General features: G+C 35.5%; 1 protein-coding gene across 4 annotated transcripts in view; it reads right to left on the minus strand.

Moving 5' to 3' along the window:
• The window catches only part of Kmt2e (lysine methyltransferase 2E (inactive)), a 78,228-nt gene that overhangs the window by 44,705 nt on the left and 9,512 nt on the right, over nt 1-24,011 (minus strand). For 2 of the 4 annotated variants that reach the window (XM_048339830.1, XM_048339827.1), the window contains exons 2-3: nt 17,086-17,158; nt 12,545-12,729 (exon numbers count right to left, since the gene is read on the minus strand). In XM_048339830.1, coding sequence (XP_048195787.1) covers nt 12,545-12,615 — 71 coding nt within the window. In that variant the 5' untranslated portion in view covers nt 12,616-12,729; nt 17,086-17,158. Of the gene's footprint in view, nt 1-12,544; nt 12,730-17,085; nt 18,833-24,011 lie in introns of those variants that run through there. The other 2 variants (XM_048339828.1, XM_048339829.1) reach the window with 2 other exon arrangements.

Genomic DNA, 24,011 nt, shown 5'->3' on the forward strand with positions numbered 1-24,011 from the left:
GTTAACACATATGTACCTTATTCTTGGCAACAATTTATGTCATTTTATAAATGTACTATAACTTAAGTTTTCCTACCGATGAATTGTTTCATTATTAAAAGTATCCAGTCACTGACAATTTATTTCTTTTTATAAATGTACTATAACAACAATTTTCCTATTGATGAATTATTTGTTTCATTATTAAAAGTATCCAGTCACTGAGTGCGAGTGGCTCATGACTACAATCCTAGCTACTCAGAAGGCTGAGATCTGAGATCACAATCCAAAGCCACAGCACGCAGGGACGTCTATGAGACTCTCTCCAACAAACCATCAAAGAGTCAGAAGTGGAGCCATGACTCAAGTCGAACAGCACCAGTCTTGAGCAAAAGGGAGAGCACCCAGGCCCTGAGTACAGGCTCCAGTAACAGCACAAACAAGTATCACTGCGTGCTTGCCTCATATTTGTGAGGATCCATTTCAATCTCCAGCAGTTTTAAAAAGGAATAAAAAAGTCCTTTAAAAATTACACGGGAATGAGCAGTTTTAGCAACAATCTACAATGCTATTATTACAACAACATTTATAAATCATGGTCAAAGTAGAAAGATTTATCAAGGATTTTCATGAAACTGTGTACTATGTTACTAAAGAGTATGGGCATAACTTTGCTATTTTGGAATAGCTAATGGTTAGGAATAAAATCAAATTTTCAGTGCAATTTAGACAAGTTCAAACATACCTGTTTAATGTTCATGTCTCTATATACATCCATAAATAGATAATAGACATACAATTTCCTGATTAAAATTTAAGATGTAATACTGATAAACTGGCTATACATAAAAGTAGGAATATCTATTAAGATACAAGGATGTCTATTGCCTGTATTTATTAAAATTACTTTAGAAAAACAACCTAACTGCAAGGACCAGTAGCTCATGCTGTAATCCTAGCTACTCGGGAGGTTGAGATCTTTGGATTGTGGTTTGGAGCTAGCCCAGGCAGGAAAGTCCATGATATGCTTATCTCTAATAAACTACCAAGAAGGTTAAGTGGAGGTCACAATCAAGTAAGCAAAAAGGTTAAGGGGCAGCACTCTGGTACTGAGTTCAAGCCTCAGTTATAGGCACAACAAACAAGCCCTAACAATTGCTTTAAAAATTGGTTGATATGTTTATATTTTTAAAATTTCCTCAAACGGCTGAGACAGGAGGATAACAAGATCAAGATGGCATTTAAAACCAGGAAATAACTAAAATTCAGGAGAAGAGGGGCTGAAATTGAGTCTTAAGCAACTCCCAATATTTATAGTGGACTCCAGTGGAAGGAAGGGAAGGGAAGAAGGGAGGAAGGGAAGAAGGGAGGGAGGGAGGGAGGAAGGGAAGAAAGGAGGGAGGGAGGGAGGGAGGGAGGGAGGGAAGGGGAAGGGAGGCAGGCAGGCCAGTCAGTTAAGTGTGCTAGTACAAATAATCTTTGTGTATTTGCATTGATGCTGAAAAATCTAAATAGAATATGTCTACTTTGACAATAGAAAACAAGTTTAGTGATATTCTGCAGACTAACAATGAACATAACTTTTAAACATGCTACCTAGAATAATAAAAGTGGGCAGGAAATTTGTCATATGATAGGTGTTCGTGATTTCAATTTAGTAGAGAAACTAAAGGTGAAGAAATGGGATAATGTACGCAAAAGTAAAGAATAAAGACTTTGAAAATGTATGAAATGGATTAGATCCAGAAGGCAATGGGACCTACATATAATAAAAGTGATGTTTTTCCACTCTACAAAAGAAAAAAGTACTTGAATATAAATACAAGATTTTAGATCTTGAAGTTGTGTCCTTAATACTTAAAATACTTGATTCGTAACAAGCCCTCAACAGATATTACTTAATGATTCAAAATGCCTATATAGTAGTTGTTACATTAAACAAAGTCATATCACTAAAATAGTTTTACAAGTTGAGGCCTCACTAAACCAAAAATTCAAAATGTTCAAAAATCCTAAACTTGAGTGTTCTATCAGTGCTCTAAGATTGGATTTGAAGGAAGTTAGTTGGAAGTCTGTGAAATTATCCCCTTTAGCCCCTGCAAAATATGAAATCTGAAACACTTCTTGCCCCAAGCATTTTGGATAAGAGCTACTCAACCTATACTTGCTAGAGCAAACGATAAAGAAAAATAGACCCGATTTTTAAAATTTTTGCTGTTGGTCATGAGGCTTGAACTCAGGGCCTGGCATTGTCCCTGAGCTCTTTCTCTCAAGGCTAGGGCTCTTGTGCCACAGCACAACTTCTGATTTTCTGGTGGTTAATTGGCGATGAGTTTCATCAACTTTCCTGCCTGGGCTGGCTTTGAACTGTGATCCTCAGATCTAAGCCTCCTGAGTAGCTACGACCACCAGCCCCTGGCTTAGAATTTTATTTTTGTTGTTGTTGCATCTGATTCTTGGGTATTTTTAATTTTTATTGTCAAGGTGATGTACAGAGGATTATAGTTACACACATAAGGTAGCGAGTACATTTCTTGACAAACTTGTTACCTCCTCCCTCATTTTCCTCCCATCCTCCCCCATCCCCTATCCCCCCCAATTGTACAGTAGTTTACAGCATATTGTCTCGTAAGTACTGTTGTTGCATTGGTTCACCTTTTACCTTTTGTCTCACCATTTTTTGGGGGGGGATGGAGGCAGTCCTGGGGCTTGGACTCAGGGCCTGAGCACTGTCCCTGGCTTCTTTTTGCTCAAGGTTAGCACTCTGCCACTTGAGTCACAGTGCCACTTCTGGCCATTTTCTATATATGTGGTGCTGGGGAATTGAACCCAGGGCCTCATGTACACGGGGCAAGCCCTCTTGCCACTAGGCCATATCCCCAACCCCTTGTCTCACCATTTTGATGTTCCCCTCTCCTTCTCTAATTCAGACAAACATATATGCAATACCCAGGGTACAGAAATCAAAAACAGTGACAACGGGCTAAACCATAGGGAAGATAAACAAAAGAAAAAATAATTTCACATTGTACATTACAAATGACAACAATGGTAAACTGCTTGTTTCCGTATCTTGGAGTTCATTTCGCTTAGCATCACCTTATGTGATCATGTGTACATAGTTATTAAGCTACTGTGATCATCTGCTAGGACTAATTATTACCAATGAGGGAAATCATAGAGTCTATGTTTCTTTGGGTCTGACTCACTTTACTTTGTATTTTTTTCCAAGTCTTTCCATTTCCTTATGAATGGGGCAATGTCATTCTTTCTGATAGAAGAAGCATAGAATTCCATTGTGTATATATACAATTTCTTGATCCATTCATCTACTGAGAGGCATCTGGGTTGGTTCCATATTTTAGCTATGGTAAATAATGCTGCAATGAACATGGTTGTGCTGGTAGCTTTAGTATGGCCATGTTTGTGAACCTTTGGTTTACAATCCCAAAAGTGGGATTGCTGGGTCATAGGGGAGCTCTATGTTTAGCCTTCTGAGGAACCTCCATACTGCTTTCCAAAATGGCTAAACAACCTATTGTATCAGGATTCATTTTCTCCAAACAATAGGCTTGCTGAGGTGTATCAAGGTACTGCCTGAGTCTGTAAATGAAGTTTAGAACACACTTGTGCTCATTTACATACACTGTCTTTTTTCCAGCTACTTCAAAAAATTTGAGTAGTTATGACAGAAACACAAGTCTTAAATACTTGCTGGTTCTTTACTGAAGAATACTGCTGATCCCTGAACTAAATGTGATTTTAAATTCCAAAATCATCTGGGAAGTAAAAACTTATTTTCAAGAACAGACATACTTTTAATAATCAGAAACCAAATTAAAATTTTCAAAGAAAATGCATGGAAGAAACTGAGGAAGTAAACTTTACCTTATTAAAAACTCATATTTTAAATATCACAATAAAGAGTTTCTCTAAATATCTAATCCTTCTTTGGCTAAATAAAATGGCTTGTGACTTCTGTTAATTGAAAAACAGTAAGGGTTTCACACAACTTGCCTATTACAGTTAATGAAACAGAAGATACTTTCTTTGTCCTCTTCGGAAGAGCAGAGTGGTTATTATGGTCTCAAGAATCTTAAAGAGTGTCTATGGTAGGAATTGGTAGGAATAGGGGTAAAAAGGCTCTGAGCTCCTCACTTTCATATAATGAAAGCTGTTCTTTCAGAGTTTTACATATTTTGTTTCTACAGATGTATGGAAAAAGCACAGTGAAAAAATGCCTAAAATGAGTTAAAAAAACAAAACAAAACAAAACCAGGAGCATCACACTGCTGTGGAACTTTATAATCTGTGACTTTAGGGAAACTATTTAACTTTTATTAGTCCTTCATATCATACCTGAGAAATTATATTTGAATAACAACATAAAATTAAACATAAGGTACTTGCCTTACACAGAAGTGTTCAACAAATTATAATGCAGTTCTTCCTTTACTAAGTTGAACAATATAACATCACTACTGGTACTTGATCAATTTTGATATCTAAAAATGGCATTCACATAGCTTAAATGAAGACTGAAACTGTACAGAAAAGAATTATCATAGAATAGGAAGACTTGCTTGCAAAGCTGACTCTTTGCCTTCTTTTTTTTCGCCAGCTTTTGGATTTGGCTACTAGACAGTTCCTCACACTAAGCAATTTTCCCAAATGTAAGAGTGGGATACAATTGTTTGAATGAATGATATTGTTTATGTTGAATGTCTGCTTTCTGTCTGAAATTTGAAATAGCTAAATGGTACTCACACGCTAGCCTCAATAAAGGCCTTGAGCACCAAGTCTCTACAAAGCACTCCAGGTAGACAGTATTTCATGTTTTCCACAATTCTTTAATAAACAGGTGACTTGTACACAATCCTGAAGAAACCTGTACCTCTTCTCCTCTGCTGACTTGGTTTTGTATTTTTTGCCATAACAGCCATAACAATAAGGACAACCGTAGGCTGAGTTTTGCACAAATCATCAAGGCTTGGGGTGGTCTTGGAGACAAATCACAAATCAACTCAAAATAATTATTTTTGTAGCAATTTTGTTGGAACTACTACTTTACACATAGTCCAAGTTATTAGACTGTATTATACAAAATTAGAGGACAAAGTCAATTTTGAATATTTTATATATTATCATAATGTGCTATCTTCAAGGCATTATTCTGGGTCTATTTCCTCCTACATTAAATGTCTTCAGTTGCCAATGCAGTAGTTTCTTTTGACTAGATAAAAGCTTTCAAGAATGCAATCTGGCAACATACAGCAGAAGCTTTAAAAGTATCTTGTACTCCAGTGGACGTAGTTAATTCCAGATCATATGTATTCTAAGTAAATCATTCAAAATTTAAAAAAAAATATGCTGAAATAGTTTCCACCACAATTTATGGCTCAAATGATTTACATACTTAATAATGACCAAAACTTATTATGAATGTATCTTGAGATTAAAATTCCAAGAAATCATTCAGAGCTTAAAAAACCTTCTCAAATTTTACTGTTACAGGAAAAATTACATGACTGAATACAGTATGATTCTATCTAATGTGAGTATGACAAAATGTCTCCAGTGGTTATTTCTGGATAGATTATGGATGTTTATTACCTTCAGTTAATATATTTTGGGGGATGTCTATGACTATGTCTACTCATTTTTAAAAGGTTGACTATGTTTCACATATAATTTTTTTTTTTGGTCGGTCATGGTGCTTGAACTCAGGGCCTGGGCGGACACTGTCCCTGAGCTTTTGTGCTCAAGCTACCACTTGAACTGATCCTACCACAGCTCACTGATCCTTTGGTGGCTCATTGGAGGTAAGAGCATCCTGGACTTTCCTGCCGCTTCAAACAATGATCCTCAGGTCTCAGCTAAGATAACAGGCATGAACCACCAGCACACATATACTTTTGAAAAATATATCAAACATTAACATGAAGTAAGTAAAGGAATATTTACATATATCTTCTATATCATGGGGGGGCAAACAAAACTCAAAGGACTTCTTAGGTTTGGGGATTTAGCTGAGTGGAAGAGCACTTGCCTGCTAAGTACAAGGCTCTGAGTTTGGTCCTCAGCTCTGGAAGAAAAACAGACACAAAAAACTAACCAACTAAGAAGTTCTTAACTCTAAAGTCTACTTGGCCAAGAAAAGATGATATTCTTTCTACAGGAGGTACCACCTACAAAAAAATATATATCTTTTTCGATAACATATTCACATACCAATCTATCTATACCTGTCTATCTAATGTAATATAAACAGATATTTCTATAACACTCATTGATTTAACAAAGCACCTTTTTTTGCCAATAAACCTAGAACTATAGTTTTGTCTCACTAACAGGTTCAATAAATACAGTCCACATAATATGCCAACTTATCATTCTTTAGCACGCTGACTTCACTGTGAATGAATCCTTTTTTTTTTTTTTTTTGCCAGTCCTGGGGCTTGGACTCAGGGCATGAGCACTGTCCCTGGCTTGTTTTTGCCCAAGGCTAGAACTCTACCACTTGAACCACAGTGCCACTTCTGGCTTTTTCTATATATGTGGTGCTGAGGAATAGAACCCAGGGCTTCATGTATACAAGGCAAGCACTTTACCACTAGGTCATATTCCCAGTCCCTGAATCCTACTTTTTTTGAAGACAATGTCTATACTTAATATTGTGTAGCAGGAAAAATGAGCAAGTAGTTTATATTCTATAACTCTGCCATGTGGTAAAGGAAATACTTCATCAGCATCAGGAATTACTGCTTTTGTGGTAGGGATTAAACTCAGGATCTGACCTACACACCCAGACTACTGTCAGTATTTAACAATGCAACCAACCCAATGCTACTCCCAGAGTTTATACAGAATCTCTATATTTCTATATATGATTATTTAAATACATAGAAATACACCACTGCACATTAGTTATATATAATTTATATAATTCTGGGCACTAGTAATACAGAAAGCCAGAGTGGAGCCACGGCTTAAGTGGCAGAGAGCTAGCCTTGAGCAAAAATGCTCAAAGACACTACCCAGGCCCTGAATTCAAGACCCAAGACAAACCAAACACAAACAAAACACTGTATTACTGAAAACTTTATACAGTATTATAGTGAAAAAATTCTCTAAGTGTGAAACAAATGAAAATCCAGTTCCATTTCAAGAACAGTTCTAAATGCTAAGACAGAACTTTAAAACGGGCTTTTTAATATTAAAGCAAAAATCACATTTAAATGACGTATTTCCAAATTAGGATAACCAAATCAATACTATCTTTAAGAGCACCAGAAAATATTAGTTTCTTGTTGAGTGACTGTGAAGAAATCGCAACCAAAAAAAAATTAAGTGCTAGTGGAAAATCAACAAAACGTAATAAAATTTCATTATTCACAAAATATTTTAGTATCTCCAAGTATTACAATTCAAAATACCCAAACACTGAACAATTTAATAAATTCTGCCAGCAGATGGCTCCAATGACACTGAAAGAGTGTCACATACAAAGTATACAAGGTAAAAAGAATCTCAGAAATGTATATTAAAAAAAAGAAAAAGCATATAAATACTTAAAACTACCTTTTGCAAATGAAGATATCAAATCTCGTACAATTAAAGACCTAAGAGCTTCCTAGTGTGTCAATGATAGAATAAAACAGGAAGAAATTAGTTATTTTTATTCAACACTTTATTTAGTACTCTTAGTCAACAGCTATTTAGCATTCACTGTGTTGCCAGGCATCGAAAATTTGGTGTCAATAACTACTAAAAGAAATACATTATTAATTATGTTTTCAGTTTTAGAAAAGCAAAATTCAAACTTACAAGTGGTGCATATTATGTTACTATTTGGCAGCTCTGATCTACAACTTAGAACTTTCACAGACTTCCAACTATTGTACTTTCCTTAAGAATAGGGATAATTCTTCATAACTCTAGCCTCTAGGAAAACACTTTCACAGTCTATGCTTATAATAATGACCCAAAATAATAATTATCCTTTTCAACTGTTAGTGTTGTCTACAAAAAAAATTAGAAACAAGAAGCCTACTTCTTATATTACTCTACATTTATGGACAATTGAGGTAACGAAGAATACATATATATGATTCTTGGTTAAAACTTCTTGCTAGGTATAGGTGGCTCATGTAATCCTAGCTACTCAGGAGGCTGAGATCTGATGATTACCGTTCAAAGCCAGCCCAGACAGGAAATCTGTGAGACTCTTAACTCCAATTAATTACCAATAAGCCTGAAGTAGAGTTGTGGCTCAAGTACAAGAGGACTAGATAGTCTTGAGCAAAAAAGCTCATCGGGGTTGCTGGGTGCTGGTGGCTCACACCTATCATACTAGCTACTCAGGAAACTGAGATCTGAAGATCACAGTTCAAAGCCAGCTTAGGCAGAAAAGCCTGTGAGACTCTTTATCTCCAATTAGCCACCAGAAAACCAGAAGTGGCACTGTGGCTCAAAGTGGTAGAGCACTAGCCTTGAGCAAAAGAGCTCAGGAACATCTCTAGGACCTACAAAAAAAGCTCAGGGACAGCACTCAGTCTGAGTTCCAAATCCAGCAATAACAATAACAACAACAACAACAACACACACACCAAAACAAAAAAATCTAATCAGTTTTTTACTGTGTTTACACATACCTCAATTTTTACTTTAAATATACTATTACTTTGCCACGTATTATTGCACTAAGAATCACACTATGAACTAATAATATGTTAATGTGCATATGGGGATTGGTAATTTTAAACCTAGGGATAAACACTGCAGGAAGAGGCTTACTGCCAAGGTTCAATAGTAACTAATGCATTTTTTAAAGGTACCTTAGAAACTTAACAAGTAGTTCCATGCTATTTACTAAAATCTGAGCACTGGTATTTGTTAATGTTATGAACAGTAAAAGATAGTGTATTTGTTTTAAAAATTAAGCTCATGAAGCAAAATTTTACTCTTGCTAAAACATGTTATCAATCCCCACTAACCACTTATGCGTAAAATACTTTAGAATTATATAAGTGTTTTGGAAAAGCCTATTTTTGGCAAGATAATAGAAAATAATAAGTACCACACCCCAGGCACCCCAGTGGCTCACATCTGTAATTCTAACTACTCAGGAAGCTGAGATCTGAGGATCACAGTTTAAAGCCAAAATGAGGCAGAAAAAGTCCATGAGATTCTTATCTCCAATAAACTACTCAGAAAAGTCTGAAAGTGGAGCTCATGTGGTAGAGCATTAGCCTTGAGCACTGAGAGGCTCAGAGACAGCACCCAGGCCCTGAGTTCAAGCCCCAGAAATGGCAATATATATATATATATATATATATATATATATATATATATATATGGCTGGGAATATGGTCTAGCGATAGAGTGCTTGCCTTGAATACATGGAGCCCTGGGTTCAATTCCTTAGCACCACATACATAGAAAAAAGCCAGAATTGGTGCTGTGGCTCAAGTGGTAGAGTGCTAGCTTTGAGCAAAAAGAAGCCAGGGAGAGTGCTCAGGCCCTGAGTTCAAGCCCCAGGACTGGCAAAAAACAGTACAACAACAACAACACACACACCCTGAAGGAAAGGCAAAACGGGGTCAAGAATTTGCAAAACTTAGTGAACAGAAGAAAACAAATATATACAAAAAAATAGACGGTGGAAATAATGACTTTTATTTTAGAGATAAAATAATCCAAAAATAAATGTTCCTGGGAATGGAACCACTAGATGTTAACAAATCCTTTATTATAGATCCTAGGCTAGACTTTCAACTAGATGAACTATAAGTGACCTTATAGTCTTATGAGTTCATTAAATATCCATTCAACTCTATTAAGTATCTTTCCTAAACTTTAAATTATTCATGATTTTTGGCAATACAATTTTTTTAAATGAAAATACACAACTAATAAAATTATAAACCTACCACATGACTACAAAGAAATTTAATTCTTTTTTTAAAAGTTTTGAGATAATTAAGATTCCTAAGAGCTTACCCAAAAAATGTACAGGAAAGTTCCATGTACTCTTCCCCAGTCTCTTGCTTTCTGGGTTTTTGGCAGGGAGGAACGGGGCTTGAACTCTGGGCCTGGGCACTGTCCCTGAGCTCTTCAGCTCAAGGCTACCACTAAACCACTTGAGCTACAATGCCACTTTCTGGTGGTTAATTGGAGTTAAGAGTCTCATGGACTTTCCTGCCTGGACTACCTTTGAACTATAATCCTCAGATCTCATCCTCCTGAGTAGCTAGGATTACAGGCATGAGCCACCAGTGCCAGGCTTTCTGGGTTTTGTTTGTTGTTGCTCTAAGATAGGTGTTCCTACATAGCCCAAGTTGACCTCAAACTTCTGGTTTAAGCAATGCTCCAATCTTAGCTCCTGAGTACTGACTTGGGACTACAGACATTTATCCTCCTACCCACATGCATCTGACACAACTTTAGAATCTTCCAATTATGTATTAGAAATGAAAACAATATTCTATTTATGTTAAAAAAAATCCTTAGGAAAACAAAGCCAAAAGCTTATGTTTGTAGAAAAGGGAAGAACTGTGACTTAAGAACCTTTTTAAATTTACTGGTTTTAGATTAAAAAAAAAAAAAGGAACTTAAAAGTTTGAAAATTATACCACCAAAATTCTAATGGTTCCCCCAAAACAAAAACTGGCGTTATCTGTACTTCAAGATCTCTGAGTAGGGAAAACAATGCCTGAGGGACATGTATCTTTTAAGAGAAAGGAAAAAAAAATCATTCTTTGAAACAAATATTTATGATGTACAAGTTAATTGTGTACAAGTTAAATCTTTTTTTCCATAATAAAATGGCCTTACATGTAAGAAGAAATGTAAGAATCCAAAAATAAGCCAGAATTTGTACTATAAGTAGTTTACAAAAATGATAAAGAAAATAGGTACATTCTACTAGCTGGGCACAAAGGGTCACACCTGTATTCTCATCATCTGGAAGAATGAGGAAGGTGAGGTAAGATAGCAAGTGCAAATCCACTTGAACTAACAAAGTCAATGCCAGATGAGCCTGTGCCACAGAATGAGACTTTGCCTCAAAACACCGAGAGAAAATAGATTGGTACCTCTGCCTGCTACTGTCCTCTTTTAGTAAATTGTTCATTCCTTTTTAGCTGTATAATTAACTCAAGGCTTTTTATGAGTTGTCTCTTAGTTCACAAAACAGACATACAAACAAGGCAAAGAGGGCTGGGGATATGGCCTAGTGGCAAGAGAGCTTGCCTCGTATACATGAGGCCCTGGGTTCAATTCCCCAGCACCACATATACAGAAAACGGCCAGAAGTGGCGCTGTGGCTCAAGTGGCAGAGTGCTAGCCTTGAGCAAAAGGAAGCCAGGGACAGTGCTCAGGCCCTGAGTTCAAGTCCCAGGACTGGCCCAAAAAAAAAAAAAACACAAACAAGGCAAAGATGTATTTCACATTATCTAACAGCTTAAAAAAATAAAGATAGTTACTAAAGGTACAGTTAAATGTACTATGATGTAAGGAAATGTACTATGTGTAATGATAATCGCCTCTAATCATAGCACTTAAGAAGCTAAAAAATGATACAAAGTTTGAGGTCAGCATAGGCTTCATAGCAAAATGTTCATATTTATAATATGCATAAAATATATATTATATATAGTTTAGAACACTACAAGAATATTGAAGAGTATGTCAATATCTTTTCCAACAGCAGTAGCAGGAACTATGAAACACTTCTAGGCCACTACAAATGCTAGCAAAAGGAGGCTTGATTACAGCATTTCCTTGCTCTCCATGTAAGTTTCTGGGGTTCTAAAATAAACATGTTTTTTTTCTTTTTTAAAAATTTCATCAAGTTCAGGTTAAATATAAGTTCATTATATAAGATATATCTATACACTAAATCGAAGAACATGCATCTTTTTATCCTTCAGCTTCAATACTCTTCAGCTTATAATTTCCAAAATAAATCTTTAAACTTAAAGTGGATGGTCATTCAAAAACAAAAGACAAAAAAGTCAGTCCAAACAAGTGCATAAGTAAAAACATGGACAGCAGGTAAGAATCCTTCACTGAGTTCAGCAGAAATGGTTATTACAGTTACTTTGTAGAACTATTTAAAGATAATAAAAACAAATTAAAAATAAGTATTAGATAAGATTAAAATTTAAATTATTTTCAAAAATAAACACAACAGATCATACACTAAAAACAACAATCTGCTAGCCATGGTGGTACACACCTATAATCTCAGAATTTATGAAGCTGAACCAGGATTAGCTTAAGTTTAAGGCCAATTTGAGGTAAGTGGTAAGTTCCCAACCACCTTGAGACACTCTCTCAAAGAAACACCAAACAAAAGAATCTTATTATTCTGGATGTTAACAAACAGAAAGTAGAAAAGACAAAGCAAAAGTAATTTCACTACAGGAATGTTTGTCCTTATCTTGTAGTATTTTATCCAAGAGTCCAAGATAAGAAAAAACATAAATGTAAATTATGCAGTTATTTGTATGAGAAATAGGTACCTTTCTCTTTCTAAAACATCTTTCACTTAAATACTTACTCTGAGCCTGCAGCCATTTCCAAGTATGACGTTTCTGCTGTATCAACCCCCAATGGGATCACTATGCTCATGACGTTCGCCTCTGGTAAATTCGATTACTATGGAGTCCTATGCATTGGTATCCAAAACACTGGAGCATGCCAGCCACAGTGCTCATTGCAAACATCTAAGTGCATCCACAAACCCTGTTTTTAAAAAAGGAAGGGGGAAAAGGGAGGTAGAGTTAAGAACCATCTTAACCAGCAAGAGTCAATAATCATATAGCAGTAAATAAAATTTGTGAAGAAAGCATTCTTCATTAAGATCTCAACATAAAAAAAACTTGTATTTTTCCGAAATTAAGTTGCATGGTTATGATCAAAAGAAGTTTTTGAGGCAGAGCAAGTTCTTAGTATACACAAAACCCTGGGTAAAAATCACAGCACAAGAAAGGAAAAAAAAGGAAAAAAGTTTATGAATCATAACCTTCCTTAGGGAATGAATCAGGATGCCATGAGGATTAAAAAGGCATATTGTTTGTTACATAACCAACAAATATTCATTAAACAAAAAAATACTATTTCTTGTAGTACTAGTAGCCACAAATAGATCTTTTCAGTTCAGTAAGTGATATAACAATATATTAAATAGTTGTAGATGAAGTACCACAATAAGCCTTTTACATGAACAGTATATTTAATCTTCAAAATTGCAAGGTAGATATGTCCATTTTACCATGAAAGAACATAAAGCGAAGAAACACTTAAGGTTGTTTAGCTTAAGAGATGACACTAGGATTGGAACCAATTCTACCGCTTTATATACATACATATGCATGTGAAAAACTATTTGTAATAAAAATTGTTTTACAGTGTCTGTCATTTTTCATGACATGTAAATATCTGCCTATGAAGGTAATTCCTTAGTTCTCCATTTAGTATTGATTCTCTAGTTAATATTCTGTTGATGCAACTATGTTTTTTAAAAGCCAAAATTTAAAATAAATATCCAGTGTGATGCCTTTGAAAAACTTGAATCTTTTTTTTTTTTTGCCATTCCTGGGCCTTGGACTCAGGGCCTGAGCACTGTCCCTGGCTTCTTTCCGCTCAAGGCTAGCACTCTGCCACCTGAGCCACAGCGCCCCTTCTGGCCGTTTTCCATATATGTGGTGCTGAGGAATCGAACCGAGAGGTTCATGTGTAGGAGGCAAGCACTCTTGCCACTAGGCCATATTCCCAGCCCCCTGCATGCAACTCTTATCTCCAATTAAAAAACAAAAAAGCCACAAATGGAGCTGTGGCTCAAGTGGTAGAGTGCTAGCCTTGAACAAAAAAAAAAAATGCAGACAGTGCCCAGGACCTTAGTTCAAGCCTCAGGATTGGCAGAAAGGATGGATGGATTGGATGGATGGACAGATAGATAGACAGACAGACAGACAGACAGACAGACAGGAGCAGACAAGTGAAACAGCTAGAGAACAAGAAAGAGCAAGAGCAAGAGAGAGAAAGAATAGAAAAGAAGCCACAACAAACAAAAGTCATAATAAGGCAATTATACCTAAATATTTTAAACATTTAAACTGGGCACCGGTGGCGCACATTTATAACCCTTGCTCCTCAGGCTAAGATCTGAGGTGCAAAGCCAGACTGGGCAAGAAAGTTCAATATACTCTAATCTCCAATTAACTACCAGAAAACTGGGAGTGGAGCTGTGGCTCAAAGTGGTAGAGTGCTAGCCTTAAGCAAAAAGTTCAGGGACAGCTCCCATACCCTAAGTTCAAACCCTATGACCAGCAAAAACTAAAATAAAAATAAAAAATTCAACATCAACCTTTGCCTGTACTACATACTAAAGGCAAGGCTAGAAAGTTATTTATCCCCTCTATATCAGGTTTCATGTTTAATAAAATGGGGATGTACCCTCTGAGGATTTCTACAAAGAAAATAAAATAACAAATGTCAAGCATTTCCAAGAATGCATTTATTTAGTAATCAACACCTAACACAGATTGTACATAACTAATCAAAAAACCTGAAAACCAAAATGCAGCAAAATGTTCAGTTTTCAGATTTTTTTGCGGGGGGGATTGGGAATGTTTAACTTGTGCAGTCTATGCAAATATTTCAGAATCTAGAAAAACAAAACAAAAACAAATCTGAAGCACTTCCAGTTCCAAGTATTTTAGATAAGAGATACCAGGCATGTGGTTATAGATTAAATTATCCCTATTTCATCATAAAAAAAAGGTGGATAGAAAAGATGTTTCCATTTTAAAAAATATTTTCACAGTTATTTCATAAGTATGGTTTTCTACGTGCCACGTTTTATACCAGTTCACAAATTAAAGTGCCTCAGCAAGACAATGAAAGCAGAATGAACAAAAGAAAATGCTACCCTGCCCATATGGGAGTACTTTGTAAATGCCATATTTATTAGCCAAAACATAGCTATAAAATTACAAGATTCTGTAGGGCAGAATACAAGCAATGTATAAAACGTTTGTTGTATTGATAGGTTCATTTCTTCTGTACTTCCTTAAATCACTTCAATACCTGGGCCTAAATGCCATATTTATTAATCAACACAAAGCTATAAAATTACAAGATTCTGTAGGGCAGAACACAAGCAATGTATAAAACTACATTTGTTGTATATTGATAGGTTCATTTCTTCTGTACTTCCTTAAAACCTAGGCCTTCAATACCTTCCTTCAATACCTAGGCCAAAAAACAGGTAACAAATGCAGTAATATATACCTATGTATCTATATGATTTCATATACATGTATGATTCTGAAAAATTTGTAAAGGTATACATACACATACATATGTGTATATATACACATGTGTGTGCACAAATATGTATACATATACATATGTACATGTGTACGTATAATGCACATATCAGCTGGGTCCCAGTGGCTCATGCCTATGACATTAGCTACTCAAAGAGACAGATCCAGAGGATCTGGTTTTAAAGACAACTTGGGCAGAAAAGTCCTTACTACTCTGTCTCCAAATCAGCCAGCAATAAGCTGACGGGAGGTAGAGGTCAAGTGGTAAACCACAAGTCAAGCTAGTGCCCTGAGTTCAAACCATAGTACCAGCAAAAAAAGAAAATCTTCCTTGTTCATATCCATAGCGTCTACTAGACACTTTCTTCTTCTTCTTCTTCTCTCTCTCTCTCTCTTTTTTTGGCCAGTCCTGGGACTCGAACTCAGGGCCTTGGCACTGCCCCCAAACTTCTTTTGCTCAAGGCTAGTACTCTACCTCTTGAGCCACAGCACCACTTCCATTTTTTTTTTCCTGTTTATGTGGTACTGAGGAATCAAACCCAGGGCTTCATGCATACTAGGCAAGCACTCTACCACTAAGCTACATACCCAACCCTGGTAGATACTTTCTTTAGCTCAGCTTGTCTTATATTAGACTTAGTAGAGTCTTGTAATTTAGATATGCTACATTTAGTTGTATGATAGTTTACCAAAGTTAGGAACTGGAAAGCTAAAATGAAATCATTATCTATTCTTAGATAACTCAGTAATATTTATCATCTAAAATGACCTATTTAGGTACATATTTAATAGTATGCCCTTTTCATATGATTATGCAACCCTTAATAAACAATCTTGAGCTGTTTATAAATAATGATGAAGAGCCAGCTATAAGTCTATTTTTGACAATGGCTCATATCCATGTGACTACTGCCTGTAGTCTAAACTGTACACTGTACCTACCTAGAACATAACAGTAATCTACAAAGGACTGGTGAGTGAATTAAGGAACTGAACTGGATTGAACAGCAACTCTGGCCTCATTAACCAAATGAACTGTCATCACATACACTAAGTGCTAAAAAAAACACTACATGACATTTCTATAATTGAATCTCTCTAAAAACACAAACTGTTCACAGGATAAAGATAAATCAGTACTTCTGAAACATCTGAAACAGATCTACAGCAAAGTAGATCTCAGTAATTTATTCACATAATATTAAATATGATGAGATCATATTTATTGGGACTATAAAATGGCAAGTATTTCATTATTAACATTAGTATAAGTAATTCTAGCTGGGCACTAGTGGCTCAGGAAAGTCAGAGACAGAAAAGCCCACTAGACTTTATCTCCAAAATAACCAGCAAAAAAAAAAGTAAGGCTAGGGGCAAAACTCAAGTGGCAGAATGTTAGGCAAGCAAGTAAGGCAAGGCCCTGAGGTCAGACTTCATTACTGCAAACAACCCTCCCCCAAAAAACAAACCCTCTATACTGAGGAAAATCGTACTGTCTAAAACCTGATTTGTACTTAATGAAACCATAAGCTCATTAGGGGTAAATGATTATTTCTAAAAATGGGTAAGGCAATGTTGTAATAAGCAGAAGAAAAGTGACCTTATATCATAGACATAAATTAAGGGGAAAAATATTCAACACAATCCAAACAATTACCACAAACTTTCACAATATGCAAGGCAGAAAACTGGTCATCCAACTGACAAGTTAAACACAAATATTGAGAGTAAGTGGCAGCCATTAAAGAAATAAAATAAAAGGAAATACCATGAGATGTCTGGGAAATCTGAGGTCCAAGAAAGAATAAATGTCTTCACAAAACCTGCTATCCAGAATAGACCTAGAAACCAAGTGAACATAGGAATGTTGAGCTATTTTTTAAATGGTATAGGTACTTCTGACTAACATGGTACCTAAAAACCAAAGGAACTCAGAGACAACAACAAATTCTTAAAAAGGTTGTTTTTATACAAATGAATGCAAACATAATCAAAGGCCAACAATTAAAGTTAAATGTCAAATCAAACTGAAAAGAAATGAATAGAACATTAAAATCAGATTTAGCTAAGCAAAGGCAATAATACCATAATAAAAACAAGACAAAAGTCAACAATTCCAAAAAAAATTAAAGTAGAAAACAGTCTATTCAACAAACTGGAAGGCAGAGGCAAAGGCTGCTTTTATGCCCACATTAGAAAGCACACAGGGAAAAAGAAATCACTAAAAAGATGAACATGACCACAAAATACAGAATGAAAATGTGAGAAAAATGTTTTCCTAACAATCTCACTGAGTAAAGAATCACTCATTATCTTGTAAGCACCTTTCACAGTGCTCAATAAATATTTAAAATTCAATGCTCATATTTTGGATGTGTCATTAAGAGACCAGGCATGTGACTCTTTAGCTAAATTAATAATGAACTTGAAATAAAATAGGAAACTGAAATTGAACAATATCTGAGATTTCCTTTTAAATTAGAAATTAAATTTGTAAGGATTAAGATATTTTATTATATCAGGTTGACTAACTTACTAAGAATACTGGTAAATCAAGATCTATTTCAAGCTAATACTATGACTAGAAACCATTAGGCAAGTCATTTCACCACTTTCAGTTTCAACTACAAATGAAGATTGGTTAGGATGATGATCTCATAGTTATTTATTTTCAATACTGGAGATTGAACTCTGTGTCCGCCAGCATGCTAGGCCAGCACTTCGAGCCATGTCCCCTAGCCCTTTGGTCTTATACTTTGTTTTTGATATAGGGAATTAATAACTTTGCCCAGAATGGCATCCAACTCCAAGTATATATCCCTTCAACTTGGATTGACATGCCACCATGCCCAGTTTAAATCTTACAATAACAATTATATTTACCAATTATTTTTGCTAACTACAATAATACCATATCAGATTCTAAAAAGTTATCAAACATATTAGTATTTTTCCAGCCAGGTTAATATTAATATTAAACAGTGCTCCCCACAAGCTCCTATCTGATTAATACTTAAAAGCCCCCAACTAGTGGTTGTAATAATAGCAAATACTGAGTACTTACAATATTTAGTCACGGCAAGCCTATAGTATGGGTATATTTATCATAAGTGGTAGAGAGGTTAAACTTACCTAAAGTTCATAACTAGTAAATAGATCAGTATGTAAATCCCAGTGTTAGGATTTCAGAGATGGTACATTAGCTTGCCTGAAATTAAAATTTTCCAGATGACTGGTTAAAAAATAGAATTTATACTGAGAAGAGAGGAGGGGGTAAGAAATGCAAGCTGCCTCTCTTTAAGATAACTTATGTAAGTATAGAAATGTCTCTCTCTAGAATAAGCAAACTATGTTTATTGGCACATTAAAGGAAAGTACAGTAATAAAACCCACTTTGCTCATCTGCCCATTTAACCTAGTTAATCTTATATCCATTCTATAAGGATGCATAATATCCCCAAAAGTAAAGAAACATGAGCTCAAAGTCTACAACCTATGTGTAAAATATTTTAAGGAATGCACAAAGTATATAATCAGTGGGTAAAGATGAAATTGTTATAATTTATTATATTATTTTCTTTTTAAGCTGTACAAACTATCATTTAATATATTCTCTTTTAAAATGTGTTTTAATTTTGCAAAGGCATTTATCTTCTTAGTAGTATCTAACTCATAACAATTTTTGAAAAGCATGCAAAACTCCAAAACAATTTTCTGTGACCTTCAATAATGAGTGGTTTGTTGAATCTACAGCTAGTAACTTACTTTTAGATGAATTGCACATTTCACTAGAGAATAAAAGCAACATGTAAGAGTTAACTAACCAATCCTTATAGAGAAATTATGGTTAAAGAATAACAAAAACAAGCAAAACTATGGCCCATGCCTCACTAGAAAATAAAAGCAACTCTTAAGAGTCAACTAACCAATTCCTTATAGAGAAATTATTTGTTTAAAAAAAATTAAATTTTAAAAAAGGAAGAAACAGTTGGTACCAGTGGCTCATGCCTGTAATTCTAGCTACTCAGGTGGCTAAGATCTGAGGATGGTGGTTCAAAGCAAGCCCAGACAAGAAAGTCTGAGAGACTGGATTGGAATGTGGCTTAGTGGTAGAGTGCTTGCCTAGCATGCATAAACCCTGGGTTCGATTCCTCAGTACCACATAAACAGAAAAGGCCAGAAGTGGTGCTGTGGCTCAAGTACTAGAGCTCTAGCACAAAGAGACTCAGGGACAGAAATCAGGCCCTGAGTTCAAGCTCCAAGACTGGCCAAAAGAAAAAAAAAAAAAAAGAAAAGAAAGGCTGTGATGCTTATCATCAATCAATTACTCAGAAAAGGCTGGAAGTGGTGCTGTAGATCAAGTGAGACCACTAGCCTTGAGCACTAAGAGGCTCAGGAACAGCCCTGAGTTCAAGCCCCAGGACTGGCAAAAAAAAGAAAAAGAGTAACAAAGATCAACTAGTTAAATTTTGAGTCTCTTTACTACCATATGGTTCCAGAAACAGAGTTAGCACTAATTCAACCACACTACAACACTTCTTTGGCAAATAATACTCTATTTAAAAAAACCTGGAACTGAAGGCCTGGCTCAAGTGGTAGAGCACCAACCACTAGCAAATAAGGCAAGCGCTCAAGCCCCAATACTGTTAGGAGTGCATGCATACACATACACATACACATACACACACAGTGTTTGTCCAGCACTAATGGCTCACCCTTACAATCCTAGCTACTTAACAGACAAAGCCATTTGAGGAAAAAAAAGTCCTCAAGTATCTATCTCTAAAGTAATGATCTAAAAGCTGACTAGAGGTATGGCTTAAGTAGTTTTATAGCTCCAGCCAAGCAAGTGTGTGGCCCTGAGTTCAAACCCCTCAGTATTGCAAAAAGAACAGCAGCAACAACTTAAGATTTTCTCGTTGTGTAAAAAGTTCAGTAATTCACTGTATTATATCTAATACAATTCCAACCAACTGTTACTATTAAATTCAGAATCAAGTAGCAATGCTTTAGCACACTCAGCCATTTATTATTAAGGGTTTCTTAATCTTGGTATAAGATCCTGAAATCCTGTCTGATAAGATTAGATCCCTTAAAGAAAGAACCAGTGGCAACCCTCATATTACCCAGTGTAAACCACCATTCCCTATAGTCAGAGAACTTTCCCAAATCAACCATTATTTTGGTGAACTTCATAAATAGCAGTTTACCATATCTTTAGCTCACTAGAGATGTGAATCAAAAGTAAAAAGTATGAATAATTTTTTCACAATAATACATGAATACAAAGAGTGAACCATAATGTAAACTATAGACTTCAGTTGACAATACTGATGTGTCAATGTTAGTTGACAAATGTACCAAACACACTGATGAAAAAATGTTGATGGTAGAAGAGGTTATTCCTGTGTCGACAGAACATTTGAGAACTTTCTGCTCAATTTTGCTGTGAATCTAAAACTTGCCTAAAAAGATAGAGCAGGTATAAATATGACATAGTGAGCTATTTTTTGGCTGGGGAGCTATGAGCAATGCCAACTTTGAAACTAGCCTAACTACTGGTATGTTCCTCTATTCCAAACTCTTCAAATTAGAATAAGTTCAATTCTGTCTTTTTAGTGCATCACCCTATTGTTTTAAAATGATATTTTTCATCTTCCAAGTGTTGCAAATTACTGAGCTACAGTATGAAATCTAATTAAAAATCTGGCCTTTTATGTAAGTAGCAATTCAGATAAGTTTCCAGGTACAAACATAAAATTCCTTATTTCACACACACAGAACTTTAGAGAATAAGATCTGGTCATACTCAAGAATAAAACTAATAGTAATTTTGTTCATTTTATGATGAATTTTCACCCATATGAATCATCACCTAAAGTTTCTTAAAATGTTGCTTTTGTGTTCAGAAGTGTTAGGTGAGTGCTACAAGGCATAATACACATCACATCTTTTTTTTTTTTTTTTGGCCAGTCCTGGGCCTTGGACTCAGGGCCTAAGCACTGTCCCTGGCTTCTTCCCGCTCAAGGCTAGCACTCTGCCACTTGAGCCATAGCGCCGCTTCTGGCCGTTTTCTGTATATGTGGTGCTGGGGAATCGAACCTAGGGCCTCGTGTATCCAAGGCAGGCACTCTTGCCACTAGGCTATATCCCCAGCCCCCACATCACATCTTTTAAAAGGTCACTAACAGTGCTGAGATCAAAACCCAGAACCTCTCTCATGATAGGCAAGCACTTTGCTAGTGAGCTATGTGTAATCATGCTACTAGTCCAAAAGGAGTTAGAAAATGAAGACAGTAGAAAACTCAGAAAGGTTAGCAAAAGAATGTGAGAAAAAGCACGCTATATTAATTTTTAAGGAAAACTTTGAAGTTCATGTTCTATGTAGTAACTACTAACTGTGAAAATAGCATTAAATAAATTGCAGTAATATAAAGAAGCAAACCATTGATATAAACAACCTGGATCAATCTCAATAGAATCATACAATTTTTAAAGCCAATCCTAAAGGTTACAAGTCCCTAATTAAGGAACAAATGATTATACTGTGATATTAAATTTATATAATGTCCTAAAAATAATAAATTATAGAAATGAGAAGATTAGTAGCAGGAAGAGAGAATACAGTTATATAATGGGGAAATACCAATAACTATTATTTTGATGTTATTTTCATATTAGTAACATTTCAACATAAACTTGATTATACAAAAAGCTTTTTCTAATTTTTGATTTTGTTACTAGTGACATATCACCTCTGCTTCTCTCCACAATTGTGTAAATTTTCTGAAGTCATTCTCATTTACCTTTTTTTTTTTTTCCTTTTTTTAGTTCCTTTCCTACCCAGTTTAAACTTTAAATGACCAATTAAGGACCAAACATTTCAGTCTAGATATTTGTATCCTGAAACTAGCTTCAGGAGATCCAGATTAGAAAACAAAAACAAACAACAACAACAACAACAACAAAAACCAAGAGCAAAAAAGGTCTTCAGAAGGCTTAGCTACAAAAACTTGCCAATATATTTGTAAGACCAGTTTTAGCAATAAAACCTATTCTATATGATCTTTCTCTTCTTAGCTTCCAAAAACTACATTACTTATTTTGGGGGGGGTGGGGAGTGCGGCTCCTGGGGTTTGAACTCAGGGCCTGGGTACTGTCCCAGAACTTCTTTGTTCAAGGCTAACATTCTACCACTTAAGCCACAGCTCTACTTCTGGCTTTTTGGTAATTTCTTGGCGATAAAAGAGTCCCATGGAGTTTCCTATGCAGACTGGCTTCAAACCTTGATATTAAGATCTCAGCCTCTTGAGTGGCTAGGATTACAGGTATAAGCCACCAGTGCCTGGCTATTGCTTATACTTTTTAATGACTGATTTATAATTCTGACAGATACTATATTGAAACAGCTTTTAGAAATAGTATTAAAAATCTAATTCCAAAATTAGACACCAATTAGACACCAAGACAAAGTTATTAAATATTAGCTCTACACACCTGAATTCAGAGGCTACAAAACCCACCTATTCTTGATTAAACTACAATTCCCCTCTCTAACACATAATCTCTCCTTCTTTCCTTTTACATAAATATGAACTCATTGCTAAAATAAGAAAACAAAACCTGCCACAGAAGAATGTACTTATTCCTCAAGACTCAGTCCTTCCCATTGCCAGTCTCTCATTTTGTATTCAACCATCCATCCCTATTTGATTTTCTCCACCCAGTCACCTACACATTATATAAATATTGATCATATATATGTCATCATTTCAAAGCTCAAATACCCAAACTTACAATTATACTTACATATACCTTTTTCCATTCCATTTTAAAAATTGTTTTTGATGGTATTGGGTTTGAACTCAGGATCTTGGGCTCCCTGGCCTAGCTGGCTTCACTGGTGCTCTATCACTTGACCTACATCTTGAGACTTGCTTTAGTCTGGTTATTTTGGAGACAGAAGTTCTTGGACTTTTCTGCTCAAGCTGGCTTAGAATAGAGATCCTCAAAATCTAGTCTTTTTAGTAGCTAAGATTATAGATATAAGGCCCAGACACCTGGGTCCTTTCCACTTTTCAGTATCTCATTCTCTCAGTTCTCTTTTTAATTATCCTTTCCTCAATTCTAATACTAGAACACAGTAGTAGTAATTTTGCCATGCTGTCCAGTTATAACATACCAACTGCATACTTAAATCTAAACCAAATAAACTGACCAAGGCAAAATTAGCAAGAAGCAAATTATTTTCCTTAAATAGATGCAAGATAAACAAACCCTAATTAATAGTTACTTTGATAATTTTACATAGAAGGCACTTAACTACATACGCCACTAAATGAATTTCGTTTATAAAAATATCAGAGTTCAAATGGTCTTTAAGAATTTAAATCTACCACTTAAGCCACAGCTCTACTTCTGGCTTTTTGGTAGTTTATTGGAGATAAGAGTCTGGATAGTCTCAAAACAGCTAGGGTTATTGACTCTTGATAGATCATTCTATCAGAAACACTTGAAATCTGTCAATTTCATCAATTAGGGTCACTCCCCATAAACTCTACTAGACAAACTAGTATCAGAATCTGAAATAACATTTCTGGACTTCCAAAATACTAAATTAAAAAGTAAAGTTACAAAAGATAGTGCAGATTTGTCCCCTATTAAATAAGTGATTTGATAAACACATAATATAGT

This window comes from Perognathus longimembris, chromosome 2 (assembly GCF_023159225.1).
Source record: "Perognathus longimembris pacificus isolate PPM17 chromosome 2, ASM2315922v1, whole genome shotgun sequence".
NCBI lineage: Eukaryota > Metazoa > Chordata > Mammalia > Rodentia > Heteromyidae > Perognathus > Perognathus longimembris.